General features: G+C 37.5%; 2 protein-coding genes across 5 annotated transcripts in view; one reads left to right on the forward strand and one right to left on the reverse strand.

The window, feature by feature from the left end:
* Positions 1-18,306, reverse strand: part of syk (spleen tyrosine kinase) — a 35,818-nt gene extending 17,512 nt beyond the window's left edge. The window contains exons 1-3 of one of the 4 annotated variants that reach the window (XM_055004130.1): positions 18,030-18,306; positions 8,119-8,205; positions 365-836 (exon numbers count right to left, since the gene is read on the reverse strand). In XM_055004130.1, coding sequence (XP_054860105.1) covers positions 365-766 — 402 coding nt within the window. In that variant the 5' untranslated portion in view covers positions 767-836; positions 8,119-8,205; positions 18,030-18,306. Of the gene's footprint in view, positions 1-364; positions 837-8,118; positions 8,248-8,301; positions 8,479-18,029 lie in introns of those variants that run through there. The other 3 variants (XM_023286308.3, XM_055004129.1, XM_023286307.3) reach the window with 3 other exon arrangements.
* A 1,068-nt stretch (positions 18,307-19,374) lies between these two features.
* chd1 (chromodomain helicase DNA binding protein 1) overlaps positions 19,375-21,899 on the forward strand; it is a 28,275-nt gene continuing 25,750 nt past the window's right edge. The window contains exons 1-2 of the mRNA XM_023286302.3: positions 19,375-19,716; positions 21,614-21,729. Coding sequence (XP_023142070.2) covers positions 21,677-21,729 — 53 coding nt within the window. The 5' untranslated portion in view covers positions 19,375-19,716; positions 21,614-21,676. The remainder of the gene's footprint in view (positions 19,717-21,613; positions 21,730-21,899) is intronic.

Consider the following 21,899-nt stretch of genomic DNA (forward strand, 5'->3'; position numbering starts at 1 on the left):
GTGACTGTACTTAAACACAAAATATTTTGGTGCTATAAGAAATTACGTATGACTGTTTAGGTGCAACTGTTTTCACTTTCTATCTTAAAATAAAGTGGTTTAGACATCCCTATTAATTTTGCTACCTGGTTTTCCTGTTTGATTAACTTCCTGTTTGACCACGTTTTTTCATTTAAAAATCTGAAGAATTACTTTGATGAGTATCTCGTTATCATGATTACAAAAAAGTCCAAGTTCTAATAAAACATTGTTCTTTATTACATACCCTAACTGTATGGCTACTGGTACTCTTGTGTGGCTTATTTCACATTCTGGCTATCGCAAATAACCTCCCCTTTACTTATAAGATTGAGCTGCTACCAACCTGCAGGTTCCAGGTCTGCTTTACATACTCCCGGATCAGGTTTTCTTTCAGGTCCTCAAACGGCCCCACCTTTGGCTGCATGTTCTTAGGCCTGTTGCATGGTTTCTTCAGGAGGCACACAAGACCATCCATCTCTTGGGAGTGGTAGTCAATCACATCCACAGGGCTCCTGTGACTCTTACCACCAGCAATAGCGTATGTTTCATCCTGTTGTCTTTCAATAGTGTAGTGGTAGCAGCGGCCTGAATTTGACACAGACAGTGCAAAACCCCCGAGATTGTTTCGGCTTTGCCGTAGCAGGTACAAACCATTTCCCATGCCTGCCTGCCGCAGGTAGCCTTCTGCCTCCTCTCTGGTGATATTGCCATAAAAGAATGGCAATGCATTCACATTGTCAGCCATGCTGGCTTCTGGATGGTGGTTCTCTTAAGGAAGTCTGTCCACAAGTTAAGGCGACCAGGATGCAATCAACCTAAAAACAAAAATACAACCACATAGGAATTAAAATTTACACTTCAAGAAAAGAAGGTTAACGAACAGTGATTTAACAATGACAATGCCTTGTTTTAAGCCATAGAGTTGACTTCGTATTAAAAGCTTTAATATCACGTAATGTTTTTAATTCAGATAGCAGGATAGTTCAAATCTTTAGGCAAACTCAGGCATCGAATGGTTTACCAACCAAAAGTCCTTCTCCCTAGCCTCCCTCAGCTACTCTCACACCCATGTTTTTGCTTCTGCAACTGCTGTAGCCACAGCCCATCTGTCCCCCTGATACTTATCTGCTGCTTCTGGAGACCTCTAAACCAACCTAGTCACTGTAGATTTCTACCAACAGGTTTTGTTAGGCTATGACATGAACCAGTGACCTTTTCACTACAACCGTTTCTGCAATGAAGGCTTTGAATGTGGCTCTCTCTGATTCCAACAATGCAATAAAATAATGGCATACATCCTTGACTGGTCAACTTCTTAACTTGATCTTTCAAGTTAAAAATAGTTAGGGTTATTGACTGACTTGTTTGATTGACTTATTTTGCTGAAAAGCCCATTTAAAACGTTTTTTGTTCAATTCAGAGACTGGAAGGTATTTTGAAGCCATTGGGAGACACCAACCATTATCCTATTCGGTAACTCTGTAGTCGGTTGTGGAATCTTTGTCAATACACAAGTGATGGTATCATCAGCATACATTGACACCAAACCTTAAGTTGAGTTTTTCTCTTTTATACAGCTTTTACTTCTGCGCTCTTGAAAGAAATTCATTGGGCCTATTCCCACCACTTAATTAAAGGCATGGTCAATGATGCAAGACTTTTTTATTTATCTAATTCGCTGATTTAGAAAACTTTTTTGTGCTAACCTTATTTTCATGAGTTGTGTTGTGTTTTCTTCACCTTACGTTAAGTGTTTCATGTTCCCTCCCCTACAGTGCCTCTAAAATGATTCACCCCCTTGAAAGTTTTCCCATTCATTGTTTATCAGCATTGAATCATGTTCAATTCAATTTATTTATTTATTTTTTATTATTATCCCTCATTAATTCCACAAGGGGAAATTCTAATTTTCGTATATCCCCCCAACTGGGGGGGGTCAGAGTGCAGGGTCAGCCGCAGTACAGCACCCCTGGAGCAGGAAGGGTTAAGGGTCTTGCTCAAGGGCCCAACAGTGGCCATATCGGGGTTTGAACCTCTGACCTTCTGATTAGTAGTCCAGAGACTTAACCATCGCACCACCACTGCCCCTTATTTGGTCTTTCTTACAAGAATTTAACAAAAACACCTCTTTCATAGCAAAATGAAAACAAATTTCCACAAAGTAATGTCAGTTATTTTAAAATATATATGTAAAAACAATGATTGGAAAAGCATTCATCTGCATCTATTCAGTGTTTAGTAGTTCCACCTTTAGACACAATTACAACATTGAGCTTGTGTTGATGGGTCTCAATTAGCTTTGTAAATCTATACACTGCAACTTCACCCAATTTCTCTTTGCTAAACTGTCTGGTTGCACAGGGATTGTGAGTGAACAGCCCTTTTCAAGTTCAGTTACAAGTTCTCAGCTGGATTGAGGTCTGGGCTATGACTCAGCCACTCCAGTGTTGTCTTTAAACCATTTCTGTGTGGCTTTGGCCATATGTTTCAGGGCATTGTCTTGCTGGAAAACAAATTTTTTTATACAGTCTATGGTTTTGCATGTGCAGACTGCATCCATAGTTAGAGGTGTAACCAACATGAAAAGCAGAGAGCTGTCTATGGGTGAAAAACAAGCAATTGTGAAGACGGACAATCAATCAGAGCCACTGCACATTGTCCATAGCCAGTACAACCATTCGGAATATCCTGCAGAAGAAAAAAAAAACACTGGTGTAGTAAGTAACAGACATGGAATGGGTGGAACAAGGAAAACAGCAGCAGTTGACAACAGAAACATTGTGAGAGCTGGTAAGAAAGACCCTAAATCAACTGCTAGTGATATCAGTAACAAGCTCCAGAGGACAGGAGTGAAGGTATCACTATCTACTGTTTCCAGAAGACTTCATGATCAAAAGTACAGAGGCTAAACCAGAACATTGAAACACTCATGAGCAAGAAGAATAGGAAGGCCAGGCTGGAATTTGCCAAAAAGTAAAGAGATACGCTTCGAAAATTCTGTGACAAAGTTTTATGGACTGATGATACAAAGATGAACCTTTACCAAAGTGATGGCATGGCTAAAGTTTGGAGAAAGAAAGGATCAGCTCATGATCCCAAACATACAAGCTCATCTGTGAAACACAGTGGAGGTAATGTCATGGTTTGGGCTTGCATGGCTTCTTCTGGGACTGGCTCATTAATCTTCATTGATGATGTAACACATGATGGCAACAGCAAAATGAACACAGAAGTCTACAGAAACATTTTGTCTGCCAATTTAACAAACTGAGTGGGAGATCCTTCATTGTGCAGTACGATAATGACCCAAAACACACTGCCAAAACAACAAAGGAGTTCATCAGGGGCAAGAAGTGAAAGGCTTTAGACTGGCCAAGTCAACCTCCAGACTTTAACCCTATAGAGCTGCATTTTACCTGCTAAAGAGAAGACTGAAGGGAAAAACCCCACAAAACAAACAGCAACTGAAAGAGGCTGCAGTGAAAGCCTGGAAAAGCATCACAAAAGAAGAATGCAAAAGTTTGGTGATGTCAGTGGGTCACAGGCTTGATGCAGTTATTGCAAGCAAAGGATTGGCAACTAAATATTTAGTCTTACTCATTTTAATCTTTTTCATTCTATCTGTCCCAATACTTTTGGAGGGGAGTGTATCTAATCCCCTATTTTACATTTTATTTTTGTAAAATTCTTGTCAAAACAGCCAGTTATACTGACCATGATTTGATGTTGAAAAGCAACAAAAAGTGAAAATTTTCAAGGAGGGTGAATCCTTTTTATGTACTGTTTTATCATGCCTTGACAATTCAGATGGTTAGAACTGGTAATGTCTTTGATTTCAGAGGAAAGGCTAATTTCCCTTAACTAAATATAGTTTGTTGGTTGAACATAATTTCATTGGAAGTTGTCATAACAGTGTATTCCAGTAAAACACAGATCAAATATTCTCCAAGTAATACATTTATCTGACACCTTTATGAGTTACTTTCATTCAACAGTTTTATACCCTTCCTGTTTGGTGAAAACTGTCACGTCAAATGAGGGGATTCTGCTCCATAATGGGCTGGGAAAATTGTCCTACTTATTAATACTTAAATAAATTGTTTAAAAACCTTTCTTGGATTAGAAGGAAAATGTTTTACACAAAGCTTGCTAACATTGCAGTGGTACAAAATGTAGTTCTCACAAGGCAGCAGGGCTACAAGCATATGATGATCCTGTGGCATATGATGCATTGCTGTAGAATAAACTGCTTAATGTATAAAGTAGTTAGAATCTGCTCAGCCTTGGGTACCAGAATAGGACGCTTGGTTGAGTGGGTGCCCCATGTACAGTACCAGGGCTAGAATTCCTATTGGAGAAGCCTTGGTTACATTAGAGCCTAAGGCAATTTGCTGCATGTCAAGGATGTGGACAAACTAACCGGTGTCACAAAAGGCCTTAAGTTACTCCATCTTATATCCATTACCCATAAGATGCTTGTCACAGTCTCGAGTAACGGTAATACTGCCACAGGAACACACCACTCTGCGCTGCAGGCATGCACATCTGCAGTTTTAATATGTAAGCCTTTCAGGTTTTACCACCACTGCATGTTAGTTTAATGTAAAATGACTTTTGCTTTGATTTTTGGGGCGGCTGTGGCTCAGGTGGTAGAGCGGGTCGTCCAATGATCGAACGGTCGGCGGTTCGATTCCCGTTCTGTCCTAGTCATGTGCTGTTGTGTCCTTGGGCAAGACACTTTACCCACCTTGCCTCCAGTGCAGCTACTTACACTGGTGTATGAATGTTGGTGGTGGTCAGAGGGGCTGTAGGTGCAGATTGGCAGCCACGCTTCCGTCAGTCTGCCCCAGGGCAGCTGTGGCTACAGATGTAGTTTACCACCACCGAATGAGAATGTGTGAGTGAATGAATAATGGATTCATTGTGAAGCGCTTTGAGTGCCTTGAAAAGCGCTATATAAATCTTATCCATTATTATTATAGTTTCAAGTAGAAATCATTTAAGTTTTTCTTCACTTAGAATTACAATTCAACATATTTACAATGACTTTCTAAATAATGACTTTTTAGATATTCTAGGATACTTTAGATATTTGCTTTGTGTTCAGATCAAATATGACATCTTCTCAAGTTTAAATATGTGAAACATATGTGCAATTTTTCTGACCAAAAAAAGTCTAATTAGTTACATGTCATGTAACAATTTACTGACTGAATACAACTATTGTTGTGTTTTATTATTAAAGTTGTGTCTTATGTTAAGAAACTGTATTGACTTGAATTCAGTTGTAGAGTGACATATGCCCAGTATGATCCCTCTCACACACACGCACGCACGCACACACACACACAGACACACACACACACACACACACACACACACACACACACACACACACACACACACACACACACACACACACACACACACACACACACACACACACACACACCTTGCCCAATTCAATGCTTGTTCATAAGTCTTCATGTAAAATGAAGCAAAACAAAGAGCAGTTTTTGGTAATTAAATGCCTTTTTTTTTTGCATAGGTATGCAATTTTTAACCCATAGCGTCACAAATTACAGCTGACAAATCGGATGACACAAACAACTTATTTTGAGAATTAATGTATTTATTATTAGCCTCCTATGGTCTAAACATATCTCTATTTTCCTGTTCTGTTTATTGCATGCAATAACATAGATGGAGGCATATTGTAAATTATCTGAACATTGTAAGTTAACTGTGGTCTACATAAAATTTCAAAATAAGTACATGCTGTACATATTGTGATTAATAAGTCATTTATCAGCTAAATCATCTCTTATTGAATGATGAATAGAGGATACAATGGGAGGATTATTTTTTATTTTTTTTTACACATATGAGCTCCACCATGTAAAGGGGAACTGATGCTGTGGTGGTGGGAAATTTGTAATGTAAATTTAGACCATTTAAATGCCACTAATTTCTTAGTTTTTAAATACACAAAGATAACCAATTGTAATTCCAGGCACCACAAAGCCAAAAGGTACAAGTGGAGCTGAACCTCTGCAAGCTTAAAGTAAGCAACTCTAAGCTGTAGCCTGGTGGTCATCCATGTCCTCACTCCAGCAAGAAGTTCTCTCAGATCCTCTGGGTTTCTGCCATTGTATGTATTATGTACCGTCCTCAGTTGTAATTCTAAAGCTATATCCTCAAAGATTAGCCTGGGTAGCTGTAAGTACTGTAAGTAGATGCAAAAATATTCAAGGCTAGTGTAAACAAAAGCTGTAATCTTATTCCATTGTTTTATGAGCACACACACACACACACACACACACACACACACACACACACACACACACACACACACACACACACACACACACACACACACACACTGAACACATACACACACACACACACACTGAAGCTGCTTTTATGGAGAGGATTAACCACAGTTCTGAGAAGACTGTAGAAGGCTAGTAAGATGTTTCTTATTTAGCACACTTAGCTTGCTGTCTGCTCCCTGTAATAAGTTTTTTAGCAGCTCAAAAACTTGGACATCTGTAGATACTAGGACAAAAATATGCCTAAGACACAGGAACAGTTGCCCAGGCCTTTACATGCCAAATACAAGGGTGGATAAGTAAAAGGAGATTATTTTCTTAAGAAATCAAACAATTAAATGATGTAAAAACCGCACTACAAGCAAGCGACCATCAAAATCTTACTGAAGTCAAGTGCAGAGGAATTATCAGCAAATTATACTTCTAGTGTCACAGTATTATTATTATTATTATTATTATTATTATTATTAATAATAATAATAATAATAATAATAATAATAATAATAATAATAATAATAATAATAATAATAATATAACAATATATTCTCATATATACATTTTAAATACTGTTTTCATCACAGTACATAACTGAGGTAGGTAGTTTTAACTACTTTATTTATTTATTTTTCAGTTCTTTAATTCCCAGCCTCAGGGTTGGGCCTCCTCAAAAGGGTGACAACAAAAATCTAGGGAGTTGTGAGATAATAAAAGAGGTTCGAAAGCGGCACAAAGAAAGTTGTGCTACGCACAACGAAAAACAACATTTCTTAATCTCTACTGGTGTCACACATTTGTTTAAATGAAACTATCAGCGATGTTTAGAGGAGAAATATCTGGTGGACTGAAAACAACTCATCTTTTAGACATTCCTCTTTTTATTAAATTTTTTTTAAGTCCAATGCAATACATCAGTAAATGTGCTTTATTACTTTCAACCCCTGAAAAGATACATCCAAACGGCAAGTATTGCGATTCAGGTCAAGCTTAGATTTAGGTTACAAGCTTTATAAGTGATACTAAAATGTCTACTGCTCAAGCGAGTCTCTACCTGACATGAGTTTGAAAACATTAATTCAATTTCCATCAAAACTCTATCGGCAAGATACAGTAATTTAAGAATGGAATATTCATTTTTTCTTGTTTTCCCAAACAAGAACAACGGTTTTGTAGAGGTTTCACTTCAATTAAAATGAAAAAACTATGTAAATATAAGATGTATTCGGTGTTAACTGCAGAAGGAGAGGTGACAAGTCTATGTAACTTTGTCAAAACCAACCTCAAGACTAAGACACTTTTGAAAGTTAGGAAATTGTATCCAATTGTGACTTCTTTAAAAATAAGAAGAAAAATGAAGAATCAGTCCAAGTTTTAGAATTAAGGTTATTCTTTGGTTTAGGTTCAAATCTGTCTAAACTGACGAGTGTGAAAACATTAATTCAATTTCCATCAAATCTCTATCAGTAATGTAAGATAATACAAAGAATGGGATATTCATTTGTCTTGGAAACACATGCCAATAATTAATTCCCCAAACAAGAGCAATAGCTTGTTGGAATAGTGGGATTTTCTCACACAGTTTGGCAGAGTGAGACCTAAATACGAGTCAGTAGTTACTAAGAAATGGCATGACTTGCTAACACATAAAACCCAGTAAGAAAAGGAACTGTAGTTCTTGCACCACATAAAAGGTAGAAGATTTTGAAATATGGAATGGTGGCAATAAAGCCCAAGCAGTCTTACTTAAAGAAAATACTTCTGCACTTACCATATATAATGTGGTGAAGTAGTTCCAAAGTTTGATCCTCCTCCAGTTTGGTTCTTTCAGTGCTTCAGCATACTAGCTGCCAGCAGTCTGAGGAACATACGAACAGGTCATCTTAAATTGAGCCATCTCCTGACAGACAAAAAATGTGCCGTCAAAACCATATATCAACAGACAGTCACTCACAGGGGATCCCAGCTGTGTGTTCCAGTGGGAGCAGATTAACCTTCAGCCTGTGCACAGACACACAGTGAAGTGCTGGAGCTCTTAAGCTTCCTCATTTCAACGACTTCCTTGAAATTTTATTCTTTTACTTCCTTTTTTTTTGATCTGCACACTGACCAGCACGTATGCTGTGAACCAGGAAATGATGTTACCGCAAAGGCACAAATGAAAAAATAGATTTCAAATTGTTGAATTTGGAAACAGTGCTTGATCAAAAATTATTCTGAAGACAAATGGAGACAATTTTAGCTGCTGAATAATTATTTACATATATGTTTTTATTTTATGCAGCTCCAGACTTTGCCACCAGTGTAAATATAAATGACATAATTAGATTTTAGTTATTGCTACATTAATTAAGCAATAGGTGTTGCAAACAAATGTATTACCACAAGATAGCCTAATATTACAAATATCAATGATATGGTAAATATTATTATTATTTTCGCCTTCATTATAGAGGACAGTGAAGAGAGAGACAGGAAACCCACATGCAGCCGTGGGTTGCACTCAAACCCATTGCCTCTGCGTTGGAGACTATAGCACCCTAATTATTAATTAGGTTCTAGGGTAAACATGATGTCTGCATCTTACTCTTAGTATTTGATCTATTACTTAAGTAAAAGTTGTAATACCAAAGTTTATTCCTTTAGAAATAATTGTCACACATTCAAGATCTTAAGTAAAACTAATATGAGCAAAATGTGTTCAAATACAAGTATTTGTGACTAAATGCTTTTATATAACATATAAAAGGATTTAGTCACAAGACTGGCCCATTTAGAGTATTTTATAAAGTACATGATTTCATCTACATTACTAATCATTGGTGCATTAGTACATTTTGCACAATACAAATGTACGCCTTTCATAATGGAAAATTGACTTAAATGGAGTTAAATTCAAGTTACTTCAGATCAGGACTTAAATAAATGCACAACTAGTTCTTCGCCAGAGACACAGGTGTGCAGCAGGTTTATTTATTTCTTTATGCTCTCTCTGACTAACTGTGCTACTAATTTTGACTTGTTTTAACTTGTTTAGTCTTGAATGATTTTGATATGAATTAGCTTATAGATAGATTGCTACTATTTATTTTCCTGACTGTTCTGACAGTACATCTGTCTTGTCTTTAGCAATTGCGGGTTTTGTGTAATCCACACTTTATACGACATGTGGGCTGGGTGTGTGTGCACACAGCAGTGTAAGCATGCAGTGGCAGTCAGTCAATCATACTTACCACTCAGGAAGTGCCAATTGCTGTTGATGTATTTCACACACATAAACATACTGTCACTGTAGCCGCAGGCTACCTGTTATATTTAAGTAAATGGAACATGTATTCAGCCACTTCTGCAGAAGGAGAGGTGACAATGTTGTTAAAAACCAATCAGAGATTTAGATCTCAAAATTGAGACCCTTTTAGAAAGTCAAATGTATTTGTGTGATCACACTCGTTTTTTGTTTGGTTTTTTTTTTACATACTTTGTATTCTTAAAGGTGTTTTTGCATCTTTTAATCCATTAAAATGGCTATTTTTAACCTATGCTCTTTAATCTGTAAATGTTCCTTATAAGTGGATTAATCACCCTTATGCCTGTGCACAAACATTAAAATTTTAAAAGCTGAAAATAAAAAAAAATAAAGAAATCTTGACACCCCATGGAAACTGTGCATGCATGTATATCCATATATGACCACAAAAATTATCTCTCTATCTATCTATCTATATGTAAAGCACATTATTAAGTTTTGCTTGTGATGCCAAATTACAGTTATCTGCTTACATTCCTGAGCAGATTTTTTTTTCAGTGATTGTATGTTATTCTTGATTAATTTCTGACTTCTTAGAGAATTCCAGTGTGCTGGCTCAAATTTGGGTATAAAAATGCAAATTAATTTTGAAATTCCTCACTCTTGTTCAAAATGGTGAAGCGTAGGGAACTCACTGAGAAAGACGGAGCCTGAATTAAAGCACTTCATGATGCTGGATGGTCTTGGAGACAAATAGGGAAGACATAAAGTGTTCTCACAGTGTGGTCAAGTATGACTTGGACTCGATTGCAGAGACTGGTACTTTCAACATGCACCAAGGAAGAAGCTGAAAATGAAAGCTAACTGAAGCAGATGTCACACACCTCAAGATTTGCAGTACTAGAGACAGAAGGAAGACCACTGCTGATCTTCAGGTAGAGATTAATTCATCTAGGGCAGAATTTGAGAAAGTCTCCAGAATGACCATAAGCAGACGACTGAAGGAACAAGACTTAAAGGGAAGAATAGCTGCTAAGAAGCCATTATTGAGGCCTGCAAACATACAAAAATTCCTAAAATATGCCAGGGAGCACAAACACTGGACTGTAGATGACTGTAAGAAGGTACTCTGGATGGACGAGTCCAAGTTTGAACTCTTCGGTCAGCATTGTTGTGTTTAGGTCTTCAGAAAAGCTGGAGAACGTTTTGATGCTAGATGTTTGCACCCACAGTGAAACACAGTGGAGATTCCATTATGGTATGGGGTTACATTTGTGGAAATGACATGGGAAAATCAGTTCAAATGGATGATATCATGAACAAGAATGTCAGCCACAACATTGCATCATGGAATCCCTTCTGGATTGAACCTGATTGGTTGTAGGTTTATATACCAAGAAGACGACTCCAAGCATAGCTGCATATATATATATATATATATATATATATATATATATATATATACAATCTCTAAATAATTGGATCCAGCATATGTTTAATGTACTATGCTGTACTGCTCTGTAACTGGTGGATTCTAAACAGGCATTTGTTAAATGTGAAATTAAATATGCTACCTTTATCTGTCTCAATGCTTTTTCTCCGTTGTTTTAGAGAACAAACACAATTCAATTCCCAAAATATTCCACATTATGCACTAGTCACCAATGAGTATGACAACACATACTAAAATGCATTTTAAAGGCCCCATTCACTTCCACTATGTGTATAAGTTCAGAACTATAGGAAAATATTAAGGTCACACTGTTTCAGTTTGATCAAGTCCTTGAAAAATATCAGCCAGCACTGATATGCACAGCAATTACTTGCATTCTCTTCAGAAGACTCATTTTGTGTTCAAATGGTTTTCTTATTTTTAAGATTTAAATAAAACTTTTTTGTGCAAAAAAAAAGGTTTTAATTAATAATAACTGCACAACCTCCCTGTAGTTTAGCCTCTTAATAATGTCGGAAATTGCAGTTTATTTAAACATGTGAACAGCAAAGAAATATATATGCTTTTCTTTGAGTCACTTCTCATTTTCTTGATCATGTTGCACTGATCTCCATCACAGGGTTTGAGTAAAAGGAGAAGAGTAGAGCTATTTACAACACCGCATGAGAGAAATTGTGCAACACTGTGACATTTCAAGCTAAAGAGGCAACATGTATTTTAGTTGATCTTTGGGGTGAGGTGGTTCAGGTTTGTTTGGAGTTGATGCACTGGAGAATGGAAAAATCTCATGTGGTGTGAATTTACTGCAACTATATCAAACTGCTCATGTGTCTTCAAAGAAGTGATCTGTCTTCACTTCCTCAGTTGTTCTTACCACAGTTTGAAATATTGTTGAAATATTGCCTCAAAGTGCAAACAGGTTGAAATTAAAATACATTTTACATGTTAAGTGTGAGCTATCAACTACAGCCAATACAAGCATCTATAATGTGTGTGACTGATGTAACTTTATCAGCCATCACAGGCAGAGCTCTCAAAAAACATCTTAACCAGTTTTACTTTGAGCAAAAGTTGGAGGGATGGGTTTTAGTTAAGATAAAAACATATACATATATACATATATTCATATATTTTCCACAATTTCCATTTAACTTAAAATTTAATTAACAAAAGTGTCACTGTTGGAAGATTACATTTACCACACTTCATATGGCTCCATCTTGTGGAACAACACTTTCATCATCAATAGAAAAATTTTCTCCAAGCAACCAGGGGATAACATTAAAAGATGTGTTTTGATGTGTAATCGTGGTATAAACACTACTTTTACAGGAATTTAACAAAATATGTTAAATACATATACTAACTAACACACACAAATATGCATCACTTAAGTTAACACGGGCAGAAAAGCTCAACATTACGATGTTTGCAGTTCACTGGGAGTGTAATGAGTTGAGTTTCATGACATTCAAAAATGCTTTACTTAGTAGGTAACAACACACACAAAAAAGCTAAATAAAATAAAGCAAAAATAAATATAGTTGAGTAAGGGGCATGTAGAAAGGAGGGAGTTAAGAGTTGTAGGCAGTGTTGAAAAAATGTGTCTTTATGGATTTCTTGAATGAGGACAGTGAGGAGGATTCTCTGATGCTTTTGGAGAGTGAGTTCCAGAAGGTACGACAAAGCCTCGTCACCTCAGGTCCGGTATTTGGCCTGAATGGTGGTAGGAGGCTAGCATCAGGGGGACAGGGAGCCAGAGAGGTTTCTGAAGGATGAGGGTAATGTGGTCACAGGTATGGGAGTGGGTGAGCAGACAGGCAGCAGAATTCTGGATGTATTGAAGTTTCTTGAATGTTTTGGATGATTTTTCATCCAGAAGACTGTTGCAGTAGTCAAGTCTGCTTGTGATTAATGTGTGGATGAGAGTTTCTGCAGCTGCAAAGGGGAGGTGTTCGGATGCAGATATGGATGTGGATGGAGGTTAAGCATTTTTCAGTCATTTGTGTTATTCAAACAGAGGTCACAGTGTTGCTGTTTTGCAGCTGAGCAAAACCAAACCCCGCTGCCATGCAGACCATTTGGTATTTATTGTCAAAACCTTTCCATGTTGCAGGTGAAAGCTAAGCATTTAAACAGTTTCTCATTACAGACCTCCTAGCCACAAAACTATCATTGACAGAAAAGAGCGCATTAATTTTGCATCATTTTACTTCCTGGGTCTGTTTGACAATAAACATGTTAAGGTCAGTGGTCAGTATTTATTATTTAAGCATCAGTCTTCATTGAATTTTTGTTCGATTGGATCTTTGACTAGTTTTAGCATCATTGATGAAATATGGTGTGGGCACGGGTGGTCCAAGAGGTTTCTATGGGACTTTTGGTGAGTAAAAAGTTCAGCTTTTCATCCATCTGATCAATAAGGGAAAGTAAACACTTGAAAATGACTTGCATTTATGTGTAAAGAAACACAATCTGTTTTAATTAGTAACACAAATGATTGCATTTCTGCTTGGATTTACAAGAAGAAAAACATTTCGCGTTTGGTATTCAGAAGAGGCATCTGCTGATATGAGCCATGCCTCACAGAAGGAGAGATCTCAGAAGGCTCATCATCAAGAATTATTAGAGTATTACGTACAGAGTGATCTCAAGTATTATATGTATTATTAACCAGTTATACAAATGGATACAGTTGTACAGCTGCTGTCCCTAAAAGTGAGCACCAGGGTGGAATGACTAAAGGTACAGTGTAGAATCAGCTATAGAGAAGTTAAAGTCTTAAAACATCTCTGTTTATTAGTTTACCATACACAAGTTATTGAACAGTCATGATGCTCATGGCAGGACACTAGGGTTGGACATTGAGAACCGGTTTCAAATTAGATCAGGTTCCAAAACTTTGATTCTGAAGGAACTGTTAAGAAATTTTAATTCAGATTCTGCTTATCACTTCCTTAGCAAAATTTACTCACGGTTGTTTGCTTGTTGAGTACTCTCCTGAGCTACACACTGGTGCTCTTGCGGGACTGGACCACATTGACATTTTGTTTGTTTAGCGAGAATATCAGTAAAGCCCCTTTCAGACACACTTAATGGAACATTGCTGGGTTATTTAATCCGATAAAATGATGGCATACTGACCAACTACAGACCAGTGCTGTACGCACGTGATATCTGTCATTTAGATGACACTAGTCAATGCACCAAGTGATGTGTGGTACATAATATTGCAATAACAAACTAATTAAATCTTTTAATCGCCGTACTTAACGGTGAATATCTATTTATACTACAAATTTTTCAACACTATATGACCACAAAACAATATAACTGGACAGTGCCCAAATACATGAACTGCAGTCAGCTCACATTAAAATGGCTAAGTTATGACAGTTTAAGAGCTCTGCTTTAAGTAATTTTAATCTGCAGCACTGATTTCTTTTGACAGGTTCCCATAATATCTTGTGTCCTACACTGTTCCTACTTTGAAAAATATTTGTAAAGAGGGGTATCAGTCTGGATCTGCTATGGTGGGAGGCCTTGAAGAAGATCTAAACATCACTTCTTCTCTACCTGGAACAAAATATCGATGTTTAAGTTTTCAACTAACAGCACAGAGTACTGTCCTCTTTGTATTAAGCATTTCTACCTTTACTGGCACACATGAATGATATAGTTTCACCCCCTTTCCTGCCATGAAAATGTCAAATAGAAATTGTATCAATGAATATCCAATTGTAGTGAAATATTTGAATTTGATTAAATAGATATAAACATGCTTAAGAGAGTTTCCATAGAATGGAAAAGCTCTTCACAGTGAATAAATGTCTTGAGAATTTAAAATTATGTGTCGTCATTTAAACTATGTATGGATCATTCTTTCTCTTGGGTTACAGCAGTTCTCTTTTATGCTTTCAACAATTTCTTTTTTTCTAATATTAAAACCTTTGTCAAAATGTTGCCTGTCTTCATGTCTTCCTCGTTTACATTATTGCTATTCAGTCGTTGTTTCTCACTGACCTTTCAAGAGCAGAGGTCAATGCTGTCAAAAAGAGGGAACTAATTCATTCCAAATTGATTTTCTTGTCCTACAGCCTGACTTTATTCCTTCAAAAATGGTTATAGATGTTAGGGATTAACCTTGTAACTACTCCCACCTCCTCAAAAGCCAGTCTAAACTGTTTTTTTTTTTGTAAACATAAAAAATGACTAAAGACAGAACAAACAAGTTGTTAACATAACTGAATTAAGCTTGTTCAGGCTTATAGAAAAATTAAGACAAAAACAGAATTATTAATATGACAAAATAAAATTTTTACAATCTTCGATTGTCCAATTTTAGTGAGCCTGTGTGAATTGTAGCCTCAGTTTCCTGTTCTTAGCAGGCTATGTAATTGGCTGATTAGGTATTTGTGTTAACAAGCTTTTCAACAGGTGTACCTAATAAAGTGGCTGATGAGTGTAGGCTGGCAGCAGGACTATTTATATTCCGTGTGAATTACATTAACATGAAAAGTGAGTATAAGAGACAAGGTAGCAAAAGAAAAAAATCTGTAAAATGGCAAAGTCGAATAAATCAATAAATGAATTTATGTATGCTTCCTGTGTTGAGATGTGGAGCAAACCCCGCTCTTTAATATACATGTGAGTATGTACACACAAATATATCAAATACTTGTTTGCATAAAATAATTCAGTTCTGTGCAGTTCCATCTTTAATAAGCAGTTTCAACAATAATAAAACCTGTGATCTTCCCTTATTATTGCAGAAGGCTAATAACCACAACTGCAATTAGACCATTATTAATGACATTACCATCAAATGTCTACACCTCTTAACCATTTTGACACAAGAATTACAGATAGTGTGTACAAGCCTCTTTTCAAAGATGTGCCTTCTTAAAGGAATCTCAATTTTGAATAATTTTCTGCTTTGTTTACTATATTTTTTTCTTTGTTAGTTTGCCTGTTTTTTGGATTTTTTATTTTTTTTTTGCTTTGTGCATTCATGTTTAACTTCATGGTTGTTGTTTTTTCTTTGGTATAATTGACTTTATTAAACAATGCTAGCAAAAAGCTGCAGGAGGTGTGGGGAATGAGTGCAGGGGAGTAGCATGCATTACAGGAACAGTGGAGCAAAGAATTGAACCTGAGACTCACTGTTTAAAGGTACAAGGAACAACAATGTGCATACATTTGTAAAGACTATGTATGTCATGACAGTCTTGAATTTCCAACTAATTCTACAGCTATTAATTTTCTATGATAGAATCATCTTCACAAATAACAATCAGGCATTTTGGTTCTTACATAGACTTATAGGTCCTCTGGAAAAATTGCAAAATCTGCTGGGTTAAAAATATACATAGAGCAACTTGAATTATTAGTTTGGTGATGTAGACAGATTGGTGTGGCTGCGTACGTTCTCGTTAGTAATTACAACTGACAACAGCTGCTGACTTCTCTGAGCCATTTTAAAAAGGGCACATTTGATACACTCATTAGACTCACCCACAAACGCTACAATGTCTAAGGAGCTTAGCACAGATATAAAATTGCAAATCACTGACTCGAACAAGTGTGTATCTAAGTAAAAAGTGCATGGCACAGTTGTCACTCCCATGATCAGGCAGAAAATGCAAGCTATACCTGCTACTGTCAGACAACTGGTCAGGAAGGTCAAAAGTCAACCAAGGATCACCAAAAAGCAGGTCTGCAATGAATTATATGCTGCTGGAACCGAGGTGTCAGAGTCCACAGTCAACTAGGTTTTACATCATCATGGGCTGAGAGGCTGCCGTGCAAGAAGGAAGCCCTTAATCAGAGATGCAGATATATGTTTGGAGGAGACAAGATGAGGCCTTTAACCCTGAGAGCCCAATATTACTGTCAAGCATAGTGGTGGAAGTACTCTGTTCTGCTGCTGTTTTGGTGCCAGTGAAACTGGTGCTTCACACAAATGAAATGGAATAATGAAAGAGTAGAGGTCAAAGATACAGCTAGAAGCTTTCCAGAAGCTTGTGGACAGCTAACAAAAGTGCCTAGTTGAGGTGAAAATGACCATAGGAAAATTATCCAAATATTACTAATATTGTATACATATTTTTGGCCCGACTGATTTTGTCATATTTCCAGACGACCTGTAATAAATCTATGAAATGACCTAAATGCGTGTTTTGTGTGTGATAAAGATGTATTTCAATCATTTTGTCAGAGAAAATTAAGAGCTGCAAGAGGAGTTGGAAACTCAAGACTGCCATGATATCCACAGTCTTTACAAGTATATGTACACTTTTATTTGACTGCATATTCAAACACTGTGCATGCAGCTTAACTCTATTGCTATCTAGCCGCTCCATTATATATTGATGTCTTCAGTTTTGTTAAACAATCTAATAACCTGTCATGAATTTAAAAAATAAAAAAAATACGTGAATGAGTGTACAAGCTTCCGATTGGTTTCTTACTGTAAAGGGAGAATACAGTGTGAAATATAAAGAAACACCAATATGTAAGATTATTCTTTTCTTTCTGGGCCCGGTAGCCTACTTAAAGGCAAGATTTCTGTACACAATGCAGGAGCCCACAGCTCATTGTGCTCCAGGGACCCCCTTTATTCTGAAATATTCTGCTGCATTTTTGCATTTGCATTATGTATCATGTTTAAGCTAATATTCGGTGAATTGCGCCTTTGCAACCATCCGGGTAACATCACCCCACACGCACTGCAGAACACAGCCTATTGCTCGTATCTGCGACAGAAGGCTAATCTGATGACCCTGAAGGATGCGGGCTTTCATTCTTTCCTCATCCTCGTTTGGGACGTTAAATTTCTACAGGAACATCAACCCATCACTTTCGTGTCTTCAACATTTTCCAACACTTAATGTTTACTGATAAATGGATGTTATCCAGATGGGACTGATTACATGAATGGCTAAATGAATCGATATTTGCCACCACATAGGCTATTACTCACCCTTTGGAATGCAGTCCATTTGCTCCAGACAGTCTGTCGTTCCATTGTTACTATCCTGTACGGTCACCTACTTTTAACAGCACTTTCTGTGCTGTGAACACAGTCGGACTCGTCATTGTGCCGGTTCAGCATCAGCGGCATCCTAAACGCTGCAACATGTTTATAGTTGCGGAAAATGTTCTTCCGTTTCGGAGCTGCTACATTCCTGGATTACTTCCTATTGGTCATATCACAAACACACACTCACTCAGCCAGCTGAAACAAATCATCATCTGGGCAAATAGATTTGACCCTTCGGATAGAAATTTGTTTGATTGTACATGGTATTATAATATTTATAGCAATTAAAATTCCTCTGTACTCAAATGTGTTACGTATCACATTTATTTGAAAATATTGAGATTATTCAGCTTGCATTAAACAGTTATTCCAGCAGGTGGTGCTGCTGCTTCAAAGGATTTTTCAAAATATGTTATTAGGAGTAGTAGTAGTTGTTTAACTGCAATGTTTTTTTTTTCTGTGTTTTATAGTAAAACTCATTGGTTTTACCTAGTCATGTAGAGGGTTATAGAAATTATTACATTTATTTGACTTGCAAACAAAGTTAACTGCTATGGCTACCAGTTCAGTTCATTACATTTCAAATAGCAGCCTATCCTACACATCACACTGATAACGCATCCACATACATGTGATTTTAAAAAATGATTTTCCTTTCTCAGGTTTAATTGCAATAAAGAGCTGAAGCTGAACACCGTTTTGTTTTCGGAAACACGGCAGAAAATTTGTAACTTTGAGATAATGAAGACGTATACAAAGCTTCAGGTGCATCGGTGAATCAAAATACAGAAAGAAATACAAGTTTTGAGACTGAATTCAGTGACAATTCGCCTGGTGCTGAGTAAAGAGTTCAATAACGTCTCGTGTATATATGCGTTTGGTTTTGGAAAGCAATTATCTGTGATGCATTTTCTCGATGTAGGAAACATTCCAATAGGCTGTACCAAACAGGAGCCGTCTCAGGATGTAAACCCTTAGAGACCTACAGTAGTGCACCAATACACCCTACAAAGATTAGTCTGTAGGTTAGTGAAGATCACACACTGGGCAGGTGCACGGCTGGATGTAGGAAGGATTCTACAAATACTATGATTGTGGGTTTATGAATATCTCCGTCCTTATAACACTTTTTATAGCCATGTTGCTGAGGGTGAAATTAGCAATGTATTTTAAAAGGACGCATGATTACTTCAAACATACTAAAACTGGTGCCAGATGTTTATTGATGTTGCGGTGTAGTAAGGAGCACAGTCGTTACGTCACTGTCCGGGGTTTCCTAGTGAAGTGAACCCTACGGCGTCATGGCGGAGGCCGGTTGTCGCAAGACTCTGGTTTGAGATGCCAGCTTTCTACAATCCCTGCTGACCGAAGGGCACTAGACTTTGCATTCATCTAAAACAACTAAGGGGACTTACTTGTTTTTGGACGGAGAGGAAAACCAACATTCCGCCAGTTCTATCGAACGGAGTCGTTCTGGGCTGCTCTCCCTAACCGGGAGATAGCTAGCTAGCAAGCGGACGATAGCCTTAGCTATCCGTAGCTGCTTGCTCGCCAGCTAAATAAAAGAAGAAAGGACCTCTGAAGTGGAAACGCGGATTTAGACGACTGTTTCATTTGAGTTTCCCAGGTAAGACAAAATAACATCAAGTAACCCACAGCGTGGAGTTACTTATTCCTTAGTTCAGCGAGAAAGTTAGCTAACATTGCATGTTGATGTGGTAAAAGCCGCGAGAAGTGAGCGACGAATGAAAACAAGATGGAAGAGGGTGAAGTTAGGTTAGCTAATTTGGGTTTGAGGGTTTAAAAAGGAATACTAAATAAGCTAAACACCCTTTCTTGCTCCGCTGTTTCTGCAGACACTTGCATAGTTGAATTTAATTGACGGTTGAATGCAGAGTATCGTTTGTAGCCGGAAATTGAACATTCCAGTGGTTGCATATTGGCGCAAAGTTTTATCATTTTGTTAGCTTCCGTGCTAGCCTCGTGCTTTACAACGTTAGCTAACGCTACTTTCCTTGACAACCCCAGTAAACGTAGGGCTGCGATACCTCTCTCTTCATGTTTACTGCACCCACGTTAAGCTAAAATAGAAATTAATCGCACTGCATTTGACATCGATCCCACTTGGTTGCAGCACAGATTGTGGACTTACAACGCCAACTTCTGCTTTAATTGTTAAACAAGTATCGTGGTCTTCTAACTCACAAACCATAACACGAGCATAACGCACAAGAGCTAGCAACCCGTATTTGGCCATACATACTTGTCGCTTTTAAGTGGACAGATTTAATCAAGCTGGTAGTGGTACTGTGGGAATGTAGAGTGTTATATGATGTAGCTGTAAGTTTAATTTTGGAGATAAAATACTGTCTGGCGCGTTAGTAGTGTCTGAATACAATTTTGCTAACGTACCCCGCCAATAGCAAATATTGGCGTCATTAGCCGGTATTCGCTAGTTAGCTAACTCCAAGAAGCTAAACTGTAGCCAGACTAAGATTAAATGACAAAATGATACTCTAAATTGATGACACGCAGGAGACATAAGACAATGAACTTTAAGACGTTTTTGTTGTTATTTTGTATTTATTTCGAGAGCTCACGGAGCTTTTTGTGAGAGTGGAAACAAGCTGGTGCTTTAAAGGCCCGATAGGCCTCTGCGGTGAGAGCACAGATATCGTTTAGCCAAGTTGCATGTAGTTACAGTTTTCCACACAGGTCTGTTTGTTCTGGTTTTAACCTCAGGGGTTCATAGAAGTGTTTAAGTGGTACAGAGAGGTTAGCTTCTTTCAGAGCTAAGGGCATAAATGATTTTAACGTGCGTTCACGTCTTTATAGGGGCAGTCCATTGACTTAACTTTGATGCCGGTGTTTTAGTTGGACAGGGACAGTGTACCGACCTGCAAGCGCATTTTACTTTACAATCATGAGTACCTGTATTGTGTTATTTTGACATGTCGAACTGAATTCTAACAAGCACTTAATCAGGCCCTCTTGATGTATACTGTTGGGGAAAGCGCTCATCCCTCTATCCATTATATATACACTGCTTAATCCTCATAAGGGTCACGGGGGGCTAGACTTAGGGCGAAGGCAGAGGACACCCTGGACAGGTTGCCAGTCTATCGCAGGCCTACACATAGAGAAAAACAAGTACACTCACAGTCACATAGAATTTAGAATTACTAATTAATCTCTGCATATTTTTGGACTGAGGGAGGAAGCTGGAATACCTGGAAAAAACCCACACATGCACATGGAGAACATGCGAACTCTATGCAGAAAGATCCCAGGGCCTGGCTGGAACACGAAGCGGGGGTCTTCTAGCTGCAAGGCGACATAACTACCAACCCACTGTGCAGCCCTGGGGAAAGCATAATAGATAAATAGATAGTTTAAACCTTTATTGATCCCGCAGTGGGGAAATTTGCAAATATTAATAAAACTGGTCTGCTTCAATTAAAGCACAGTTATTGCATTTCTCTGACAGTATTTCTAATGTTATTAATGTGTATCTTTTCTTACAGGTGAATCACGTGGAACATTATACTACAGATTGATTGGGGGAAGTCTATATTTTGGACTTCAACATGGCTGGACGCAGTGAGGATGAAAGTGTAAGCAACAGCAGTGGAGAATCAAGGTAAAATCGGCTTCTCTATTTTGAAAAGAACATGAGAATGGTTTTGTTGATAATCATTTAAAACATCATCTTAAATGATACAGCTGACAGTATATTGATATTTGACTCATCTAAACCTTTAGACTTGGTAAAACTTTATGATTTGAGAATTATTCACGTATTAATTAATA

Source organism: Amphiprion ocellaris, chromosome 17 (genome assembly GCF_022539595.1).
Source record: "Amphiprion ocellaris isolate individual 3 ecotype Okinawa chromosome 17, ASM2253959v1, whole genome shotgun sequence".
Lineage (NCBI taxonomy): Eukaryota > Metazoa > Chordata > Actinopteri > Pomacentridae > Amphiprion > Amphiprion ocellaris.